General features: G+C 43.8%; 1 protein-coding gene across 1 annotated transcript in view; it reads right to left on the bottom strand.

The window, feature by feature from the left end:
* Positions 1-2324: 2324 nt before the first annotated feature.
* The window catches only part of LOC141164549 (uncharacterized), a 160990-nt gene continuing 151484 nt past the window's right edge, over positions 2325-11830 (bottom strand). The window contains exon 9 of the mRNA XM_073649932.1: positions 2325-4583. Within this exon, the coding sequence (XP_073506033.1) occupies positions 3451-4583 (1133 nt within the window). The 3' untranslated portion in view covers positions 2325-3450. The remainder of the gene's footprint in view (positions 4584-11830) is intronic.

Here is an 11830-nt window from a genome sequence, read left to right as displayed (position 1 = left end):
TTGGCAGCAGATACATACAATGTCCGCACGTCACAAACAGTGAACACCACAGTGTGGCGCGCTTTGGCTCTGACGCTTCCACTGCTCCATGGTGCTCGAGTCTGAGGTGGCAGCAGATACATACAATGGCCGCAGGTCACAAACAGTGAACACCACAGTGTGACGCGCTTTGGCTCTGATGCTTAAGCTGCTCCATGGTGCTCGAGTCTGAGGTGGCAGCAGATACATACAATGGCCGCAGGTCACAAATAGTGAACACCACAGTGTGACGCGCTTTGGCTCTGAAGCTTACGCTGCTCGTCAATGTTTCATCTCTTCATGTTAACGAAGCAAAAGAAACTTCAGAATGTAAGTGCAGGTGCATTATATAAGGTACATCTCCTGCATCCTAGTAACCTGAACATATTTCACTTTTACACTTTTGATTTTTGCCTCATTTTTTCAAGGAGCCTTAATTTTTATTTTTCTGTCACAAAAATAAATCCATGAGGGCTTGTTTTAGTTACACTTTTTAATGATAGAATTCAGAAAAAAACAAGAAGAAAGTTGCAAAGTTGGTTGCTTTTTGTTTGGAATCCGGTAACTGAAAAATGACAATTTTGTACTTTTGATGTTTTTTTCCAGGATTTATCATACATTTTATATCATTTTACATTTTGAGAGATCAGACTTTTTTGGACACAACAATACCAAAGACATTTATATTCTACATTTTTTCAATTTGGTTATTGTACATTTTTTTGATTATTTTTACTTTATTCTCTTAGGCTGTGTGCCCACTATGCGTTTTTCAAGCGTTTATGCTGCGGAATTTCCGCAGCATAAACGCCTCAAAAATGCGTGGTAATCCGCCCCCCATGGTCTTCAATGACAAGCCGCACTGTCAATGCACATGCTGCGGATTTTTCTGCTGCGTTTATGCTGCGCTCAAAAATCCGCAGCATGTCCATTAATTTTGCGGACACGCAGCGTAATCGGCGCCATTGACTTGTATTGAGACGCATATAATCCGTGTCTGTACATTTGTACACACGGATTATATGCGTTTCAATGTGCAGATGGTACCCGGGTGTAGAGAAGAGGAGACTCTCCTCCAGACCCAGGTACCATAGAAACTGTAAAAAAAAGAATTTAAAATAAAAAATAAAGATTATACTCACCTTCCGATGTCCACCCGGTGTTATCTCTGCCGCGTCCAGTCTCTTGCAATGCTAGCGCTGTTGTGAAGGACCTGCCATGACGTCTTTGAGTCATGTGACCCATCACAAGACTCAATGACGTCACCGCAGGTCCTTCAAACAACGCGAGCCGCCCAAGAGACCGGACGCAGCAGAGATAACACCGGGAGGACATCGGAAGGTGAGTATAATCTTTATTTTTTACCATTCTTGTGCGGCCCTCCAAAGAAATGCCACCCCACACCATTACTGACCCACTGCCAAACCGGTCATGCTGAAGGATGTTGCGGGCAGCAGATCGCTCTCCACGGCGTCTCCAGACTCTGTCACGTCTGTCACATGTGCTCAGTGTGAACCTGCTTTCATCTTTGAAGAGCACAGAGCGCGAGTGGCGACTTTGCCAATCCTGCTGTTCTGTGCATTTCTTTGGAGGGCCGCACAGCCCTCCATGTGCTTGCCAGAGATAGCCTGGCTGCCATTAGCTACCGAGATGAGATCCTCAGACCCCTTGTGAGACCATATGCTGGTGCGGTTGGCCCTGGGTTCCTCCTAATGCAGGACAATGTCAGACCTCATGTGGCTGGAGTGTGTCAGCAGTTCCTGCAAGATGAAGGCATTGAAGCTATGGCTGGCCTGCCCGTTCCCCAGACCTGAATCCGATTGAGCACATCTGGGACATCATGTCTCGCTCCATCCACCAACGTCACGTTGCACCACAGACTGTCCAGGAGTTGGCGGATGCTTTAGTCCAGGTCTGGGAGGAGATCCCACAGGAGACCATCCGCAACCTCATCAGGAGCATGCCCAGTCGTTGTAGGGAGGTCATACAGGCACGTGGAGGCCACACACAATACTCAGCCTCATCAGGAGCATGCTCAGGCGTTGTAGGGAGGTCATACAGGCACGTGGAGGCTACACACAATACTCAGCCTCATCAGGAGCATGGCCAGGCATTGTAGGGAGGTCATACAGGCACGTGGAGGCCACACACAATACTCAGCCTCATCAGGAGCATGCTCAGGCGTTGTAGGGAGGTCATACAGGCACGTGGAGGCTACACACAATACTCAGCCTCATCAGGAGCATGGCCAGGCGTTGTAGGGAGGTCATACAGGCACGTGGAGGCCACACACAATACTCAGCCTCATCAGGAGCATGCTCAGGCGTTGTAGGGAGGTCATACAGGCACGTGGAGGCTACACACAATACTCAGCCTCATCAGGAGCATGGCCAGGCGTTGTAGGGAGGTCATACAGGCACGTGGAGGCCACACACAATACTCAGCCTCATCAGGAGCATGGCCAGGCGTTGTAGGGAGGTCATACAGGCACGTGGAGGCCACACACAATACTCAGCCTCATCAGGAGCATGTCCAGGCGTTGTAGGGAGGTCATACAGGCACGTGGAGGCCACACACAATACTCAGCCTCATTTTGACTTGTTTTAAGGACATTACATCAAAGTTGGATCAGCCTGTAGTGTGTTTTTCCACTTTAATTTTGGGGGTGACTCCAAATCCAGGCCTCCATTGGTTAATAAATGTGATTTCCATTGATGATTTTTGTGTGATTTTTGTGTGTACAGCACATTCAACTTTGTACAGAACAAAGTATTCAGTGAGAAGATTTCATTCATTAAGATCTAGGATGTGTTATTTCACTGTTCCCTTTATTTTTTTGAGCAGTGTAGTTCGTTCACACCCTCAATGGAAGTAGGAAATGTATTCAAGTAGGAGAAATGAGACCGCTATATATATATTTTTTTCTACATTATGTATCAGTATTTGTCAGTGAAAACTGTGAGAAAAAACCCTATAAAAATGATAATAGAAAGAGAAATGCTGGTTCCAAATGGCATGAAGCTCCATGGGTGGGGGGTGTAACATTGTCTGTGCCCGATGCCTACATAAGAGAACAATAGGCCGCCTCATGTCTAAGCCTGACTCACTATCTAGCAGCACTTTGTAAGCTAAAACAGATGAAAGGATAATGAAGCATTCCTGACTCAGACAAGCCACCATGAAAGAGGTCGTACAAGAAATGCCCATAGGATGATGTTGCTCCAGAGGACAGCACCAGCTTTTCAAGTCACAGAAGGAGGTGGAATATCTAGAAATTGCTTTAACAATTGCCTTCACTTTACTTTTCTACATATGAATGAAATAAAAATATTAACCCGAATATGTCCACATATGTTAAAAAGAATAAATATAAATGGAGTGTTTGGAAATCCTGGCAAGTTTCCCTCTAATATATTGACTGGTATTGAGCGGCTAATGTCTGTGGATAACCTGATGTGTTAAAAAGCGTTTTTTGCTTTTATAGCTTTTCCCACATTCCAAACAAGAATATGGTTTTTTCTCGATATGAATTCTCCAATGAATTTCAAAATTTGATTTCTTTTTAAAACATTTCCCACATTCTGAACATAAAAATGGTTTCTTCCCTGTGTGATTTTTTTGATGATGATCCTTAAATTTGGTTTTAGTAGTAAAACTTTTCCCACATTCTGAACACGTAAATGGCTTCTCTCCTGTGTGACTTCTTTCATGTATTATAAGATTTGACTTATTTGTAAAACATTTCTCACATAATGAGCAAGAATACGGCTTCTCTCCTGTGTGAATTCTCTCATGTATCACAAGACTTGATTTATCTGTAAAACATTTCCCACATTCTGAACACGAATACGGCTTCTCTCCTGTGTGAATTCTCTCATGTCTGAAAAGACTTGATCTATCTGTAAAACTTTTCTCACAGAGCGAACATGAATACGGCTTCTCTCCTGTGTGAATTCTCTTGTGTGTAGCAAGACATGATCTATCTATAAAGCATTTCCCACATTCTGAACATGTAAATGGCTTCTCTCCTGTGTGACTTCTCTCATGTTTAGCAAGATGTGATTTTTGTGTAAAACATTTCCCACATTCTGAACATGGATACGGCTTCTCCCCTGTGTGACTTCTCTCATGTGTAACAAGATGTGATTTATTAGTAAAGCATTTGCCACATAATGAACATGAATACGGTTTCTCTCCTGTGTGAATTCTCTCATGTATAACAAGGTGCGATTTACCTGTAAAACATTTCCCACAAAGTGAACATGGATAGAGGTTCTCTCCTGTGTGAATCCTTCTGTGTGTAAGGAGACTTGAGCTTTTTGTAAACCATTTTCCACAGTCGCCACACTGAAACCTTTTACCCCCTTTCTGACCTTTACCTTCGGTAACAATCTGGGATCGGCCAAGAGAAAGTTCCCCAAGATGTGAGGGGCTACCTGACACATCTGTACTGAGTAGTCCTGTAATGAGCTCTCCTGCTGCACAGTGCTCCATAAAATCTTCATCTTCTCCTTTGTTATTTGAGGATAAGATGACATTTTTCTCCAAGTTCTTACTGGCGTTTTCTGTTAGGATTAAAATAAATTGTGAGAGTTTACTTTTCTACCACAGCAGTTTAGCTTAGGCCATCACTCTGGACACATAGCCACCGCTTTTGTTGTAGTCTGAGATGCACTTTTTATGTAGAATAAAACATCCATAATCATCTCTAGAATTCCTCATCCTCTGTTAGATATGTTATCTTCCTAAAGAGACTAAAATGCTCAACCAAACTGGGAATCCCATGACACCGAGCAAAACCGAAAAAACTGGCCGACACTTCCAAAACAAGGTGTGAACAGGTGCTTACTAGGAGCAGCTACCGCCAAATACAACTAACAAGCAAAACCACAATCACATACACATCCCAGATAATGCAGTAAGCAATTCAAACAATTGGTTTTTGAGAATATTTTTGGTATTCAAAAAGCAACATGTGAACATAGCTTTAATGCAGGGAAAGCTGAATGTAGGGGGCTAGATAAAGGCTTTTTATATGCAGCAATTGGAATGAATGGACAGCAGCGCCAGGAAACAGTGGACACAAATTCCCTGTATTTTGCCTGGGTAATAAGGCGCACTTTGTACGAATGCACATTCAATAATGAAGCTCTGCAAATAATACAAAATTAGAAATCTATCTGACTGGCCAGGGTTTCTATAGACTGTTATAGCTTTTCTCAGCGAAAATATAGAAAAGATGGAAAAGTGATTTGCATCTGAGACTAATTATCTCTGAGCAGTTATCCTAAGTGCAGTTTGCAAGGTGGATAACGGAAATATCCCAGAAATCCTGACATGTAATCTCATGCTATATATGCTTCAATATTGCCATCACTTCTGATCTGACTATCTGTTTCATTCACAGGTATGTCCCAACACGCAATAGTCTGCATATTGATGAATGAACCCCATTCAAAACTGTGTGTCTGTTTTATGCTGGTATGTTCTATTCCTATTCAATTCCTTGCTGTGTTGCTAGTAACATTCTCTTATCTCTTGTCTGTTAATTTATCCCATTAGTTTAATTCTTACCTGTCTCCCTGTGTCTCCTCCCTTCTATTCACACCTGGCTTCTTTCATGTCTAACTAGTTAAGAGGTATAAATCTAGAGGGCCTGGTCTCTGACCAGTCATCCTAACTAGCAGTTTCTGAAGTGGAAAACGGATATATTCCAGAAATGTCCCAGAAGTGACCAGAAGGGATTATTCACGAAGGTGCTTGCTTTGCTTCTTTTCAGTTTTCTTTCGCTTGCTGATTTGTGGTCTGTCTGTCCAGTGTGGACGTTTGTATGTCGTGCATAGTAATGCCTGCTGCGGTCTCTTGCTAATTGCTTATTCAAGAAGGCAAAATAGTCCTACATCCCAGCGCACACTTCCAATATATCCAGATCTAGCTTGAAGAGAACATGTGTGCTGGGCACTTGTGAGATTGATTCTATGTACAAAATATTCAAAGTGTCTCTCCAGAAAACATGGCAAGTGAACGGAGCAGGAGACGCGTGTTAAAAATACTTATTTAGGTATATTTTTATAGAAGACTTCTTATCAGATGCGATTGATTAAAGAATATATCACTATATTCTTATTAAAAAAGTAGCAGTTTATTCTTGGATTGTCCGTTAAAAAGAACAATTGCAGTAGTTACATAAAATATAGCAGAAAATGTGGAGGTGTTGGTTTGCTCCTTTCACCACAATGTGCTTTTCAGGTCATTCACCTGGTTCCCTCACTTATGTTTCCTTCCTTTGAAGTCCACACAATTAGACCCTTCTCCCTTCGAGTGGCGGTTGTTTATCGCCTTCCAGGCTCCTCCCATCAGTTTCTGGATCACTTTGCCACCTGGCTTCAAAACTTCCTATCCTGTGATATGCCCACTCTCATCATGTGGGATTATAACATACCCATTGATAAGCCGCTTTCCCCATTTGCCTCTCATCTTCTTTCTCTAACTGCCTCATTCGGCCTCTCACAGCTTACTAACTCTCCTACACATGAAGACGGGAATACTCTGGACCTGGTCTTCTCACAACTCTGCTCGCTGCATGACTTTACTAACTCCCCTCTCCTGCTCTCTGAACACAACCTTCTTTCCTTCTCTGTCAAGAACAGTCTCCTCACCCAGGACACCCCCATTTACCAAACACACAGAAATCTACGTGCCATCAATACCCAGCAGCTCACGAACAATCTACAGTCATCTTTAGCTCCTATTTCCTCCCTCTTCTGACCAGACTTGGCATTGTCACTCTATAACAATACATTCAGAGTGCCCTGGATAAAGCAGCACCTGCTACAAGCAGAATGACCTGGCATAGATGGCACCCCTGGCACACGATGCAAACATGTTTTCTCCAGTGCTGCTCAAGGTGCGCTGAGCGTCAGTGGAGAAAATCACTTTCAGCAGAAGACTTCATCCACAATAAGGTCATGCTCAAAACTTATAACTCTGCTCTCCATCTGGCTAAACAAGTCTACTTTACCACCCTCATCACATCTCTAGCCAACAACGCTAAAGGACTCTTTGAAACCTTCCACTCCCTCCTGAGCCCTAAAGTACAGACCCCTGTCAGCAACCTAAGCGCTGACAATCTGTCCACTTATTTCCTACAAAAAATCAATCAAATCAGTCAAAACATTTTAGCACAATCCCCTCACAGTCTGGATCCCTTTCCCTCCCGCACTTCAAGTTCACTTTCCATCTTCATGTCTGTCACAAAAGAAGTGAACAGACTCCTCGCTTCTTCTCATCCTACAACCTGCAACAGTGACCCTGTTCCCTCACATCTCCTTCAGTCCCTTTCCCCAGCTGTCACTACCCACCTTATTAAAACATTTAACCTCTCTCTTTCTTCAGGTCTCTTTCGGTCTTCATTCAAACATGCCATCATAACCCCTTTACTTAAAAAGCCATCCCTGGACCAGAACTGCGCTGCTAACTACAGACTGGTCTCTAATCTTCCTTTCATCTGTAAACTCCTGGAATGCTTGGTCCACTCCCGTCTCATCTGCTAGCTCTCAGATCACTCTCTTCTCGAACCTTTACAATTGGGATTCAGCTCGTCACACTCTACTGAAACGACCCTCACTAAAGTCTCTAATGATATACTAACAGCTAAATATAATGGTCACTACTTTGCATTTGACACTGTGGATCACCAGCTCCTCCTCACTATGCTCCGCTCCATCGGCCACACCGTTCTCTCCTGGTTGTCCTCTTATCTCTCTAAATGCTCATTCACTGTATCTTTTGCCGCCTCCTCTTCCTCTAACCTTCCCCTTCCTATTGGGGTTCCACAAGGCTCAGTCCTAGGCCCACTCCTCTTCTCTTTGTATACTGTTCCTATTGGATAAACTATCAGCAGATTTGGTTTCCAGCATCATCTCTATGCTGATGACACCCAACTATACACTCCTTCCCCTGACATCACCCCCACTCTAATACAAAATACCAGTGCTTGTTTTTCTGCTGTCTCTAACATCATGTCCTCCCTCTATCTGAAACTGAATCTCTCCAAAACTGAACTCCTTGTTTTTCCTCCCTCTACTAACCTACCTATACCTAAATTTGCAATTTCCTTGGGTGGTGCCACCATAACTCCCAAGCAGCAAGCTCGCTGTCTTGAAGTAATATTTGACGCACAACTTTTCTTTATTCCCCATATACAATCACTCACTCGCTCTCGTCACCTGCATCTTAAAAACATCTGCAGAATCCAAACTTTTCTTACCTTTGATACTGCAAAAACTCTTACTGTCGGTCTTATTCACTCTTGTCTGGACTACTGCAACTCTCTTCTAATCGGTCTCCCTCTAAACAAACTCTCTCCTCTCCAATCCCTTCTGAATGCAGCAGCCAGGTTCGTATTCACCGACGCCTCTACCCTGTGCCAGTCATTGCACTGGTTACCCATTCACTACAGAATACAATACAAACTCATCTCTCTCACCCACCAAGCTCTCCACAATTCTGCACCGCCCTATATCTCATCCCTCTTTTCTGTCTATCACCCTTCCCGTGCCCTCCGTTCTGCAACTGATCTAAGACTAACATCCTCCCTAATCCAAACCTCGCACCTTCGTCTCCAGTTTTCTTTAATGCACTGCCCCAAACGATTTGACTAATATCTAGCCCACATGTTTTTAAGCATGCTTTAAAAACACATCTGTTTAGACAAGCCTAACTCTCCCCTGTTCCCTCCTAAATATTAATCTTAATCTGCCCCTGCGTATTCATCTGTCTCCACATCCACTATGTACCCAAAAGCACACAGCAACTGCACTTAGACAGATACTGGCTGCTAACCATGTTCTACCTATTGTGTCCCCCCATTTCCATGTAGATTGTAAGCTTGCGAGCTGGGCCCTCAGCCCTGGATACAGCTGAATCTCAGCGCAAAAGAATTACAAGATCAGATATGGCTTGGTCAATGTAGCATGGTAGGAACAGAAAAAATTAGTTTCAAAGGTGTACTCCTGCATGGAGCACAATATCAGCACAACAGAGTTCTAAGCTGAAATGTGGCAGGGTGTCTCCGTCTGGACCTCACTAATAGCAAAAACGATTGATCTGCTGGAAGGTCGATTTCACAGCCACACAGGACCCTATCTAAACTATCTGACTTAGAAGCAACCGCCTAGCTAACTATCTCAAATCTCTCAGTATCCAGGAGCAGCATCAGGAGCAGCCTCTTTGCACTGTTACATTGACAAAATGGAGCTAATACAACATGTCTGCTCTTTATATGGAGTGGGACATGTGACTTCAGCAGCCAATGGCACAAGCCCTTGAGTCTGGACATTGTGGATGGTTCCAGCACCCTGATTGGCTTGCCAGAATCTGCACATATTAAGAAAAAAAAATTAGATTAACAGCCCGCCGCTACTCGGACATCTCCCCATCCCCTGCCAAGGTTATAAAATAATTTCTGCATTACTCAAGGTTCCTACGAGCACAGTGGCCTCCATAATTCATCAATGGAAGAAGTTTGGGACCACCAGAAGTTTTCCTAGACCTGGCCGTCCAGCCAAACTGAGCAATCGTGGGAGAAGAGCCTTGGTGAGAGAGGTAAAGAAGAACCCCAAGATCACTGTGATGCAGTAGGACTTCCACAAAGTCAACTATAACTGCAGCCCTCCACCAGTTGGGCCTTTATGGCAGAGAGGCCCACGAAAACCTCTTCACAGTGCAAGACATATGAAAGCCCGAATAGAGTTTGCTCAAAAACACATGAAGGACTCCCAGACTATGAGAAATAAGATTCTCTGGTCTGATGAGATGAAGATAGAACTTTTTGGTGATAATTCTAAGCAGTATGTGTGGAGAAAACCAGGCACTGCTCATCACCTGCCCAATACAGTCCCAACAGTGAAACATGGTGGTGGCAGCATCATGCTATGGGGGTCTTTTTCAGCTGCAGGGACAGGACGACTGGTTGCAATTGAAGGAAATATGAATGCGGCCAAGTACAGAGATATCCTGGATTAAAACCTCTTTCAGAGTGCTCTGGACCTCAGACTTGGCTGAAGGTTCACCTTCCAACAAGACAATGACCCTATGCACACAGCTAAAATAACAATGAAGTGGCTTCAGAACAACTCTGTGACCATTCTTGACTGGCCCAGCCAGAGCCCTGACCTAAACCCAATTGAACGTCTCTGGAGAGACCTGAAAATGGCTGTCCACCAACGTTTACCATCCAACCTGACGGAACTGGAGAGGATCTGCAAGGAAGAATGGCAGAGGATCCCCAAATCCAGGTGTGAAAAACTTGTTGCATCATTCCCAAGAAGACTCATGGCTGTACTAGCTCAAAAGGGGGCTTCTACTCAATACTGAGGAGCAAAGGGGCTGAATACTTATGACCATGTGATATTTCAGTTATTCTTTTTTAATAAATTTGCAAAAATGTCTACATTTCTATTTTTTTTCAGTCAAGATGGGGTGCAGAGTGGACTTTAATGAGAAAAAAATGAACTTTTTAGAATTTACCAAATGGCAGCAGTGAAACAAAGAGTGAAAAATTTAAAGGGGTCTGAATACTTTCCGTACCCACTCTAGGTCTGAGATTTGACTTATGCTTTATACTCATTATTAGGCTATGTGCCCACGTAGCAGATTTGATGCAGAGCGTTTTTGCCTCTCTCTGGCAGATTTACATGCGTTTTTTTCTGCCAGAGAGAAGAGTTTTTTCAGCGTTTTCGCATGGGTTTTTTCAAGCACTTTTCCAAGCGATTTTGAACATCACTTGGAAAGTGCTTGACAAGTTGATCACACAATATAAATCCATGCAACCGGCATGGATTTATAATGTGTGAACAACTTAGATGCTTTAAATGCAGCATCTATAGTAAAAAAAAAAGAATTAAAACGTTAAAAAAAAAAAAAAAATCTGTATACTCACCTCTCCGGCGGGCCCCAGTCTGCTCTCCGGTCTCCTCTAGTCTGCTCCCGGCCGCGTCCTCTCCCTCCTTGCCGTCCCGCAGTGTACTGTCAGGACCTGCGGTGACGTCATTTAGTCAGCTGATGGTCACGCGACCATCACCTGACCACTGACGTCAGCGTTCTCGTGACCATCAGGTGACTAAATGACGTCACGGCAGGTCCTGACAGTACACTGCGGGACGCCAAGGCGAGAGGACGTGGCCGGGAGTAGACCGGGGGCCACCGGAGAGGTGAATATACAGGTTTTGTTTATTTTTAACTTTTTTATTTCTTTTTTTCACCGCGTGGTAGCCGGGATGAGAGGAGTTGTAGTCTCCTCTTCATCCCGGGTACCACACGCACCGCGATTACGCTGCAAAATTGCGACCATTGACTTTAATTGAAACGCAGCAAATCCACATATACCTGCGGGTTTGCTGCGTTTCAATGTTCCTCAATGGCCGCGAATTTGAAGCGTAATCGCAGTAGAAATGGTCATGCTGCATTTTACAATGCGAATTTGACGCGCAAATTAGCGCATCATGTGCACAGCACATCCGAATTCACATTGCTTTGAATGGCAGGCTGTTTTACAAGCGTTTTTGAGGCCGTAAAAACGCCGCAAAAACGCTACAAAAACGCTACGTGGGCACATAGCCTTACACCACTGTGATTAGTCATTATTACATCTCTGTGGTATCACTGTGTATAGTCATTATTACACCGCTATCATATAACTGTAAATAGTCATTATTACACCATTCTGATACCACTGATTAGTCACTATTACACCCCTGTGACATCACTGTGTATAGTAATTCTGACACCCCTGTGATATCACTGTGTATAG

The sequence above is a fragment of the Phyllobates terribilis genome, unplaced genomic scaffold (assembly GCF_046119375.1).
Source record: "Phyllobates terribilis strain yellow unplaced genomic scaffold, ASM4611937v1 Scaffold_1__5_contigs__length_1240528914, whole genome shotgun sequence".
Lineage (NCBI taxonomy): Eukaryota > Metazoa > Chordata > Amphibia > Anura > Dendrobatidae > Phyllobates > Phyllobates terribilis.
Note: the sequence above shows the minus strand (reverse complement) of the source record. Positions and strands in the feature narration are given on the sequence as shown.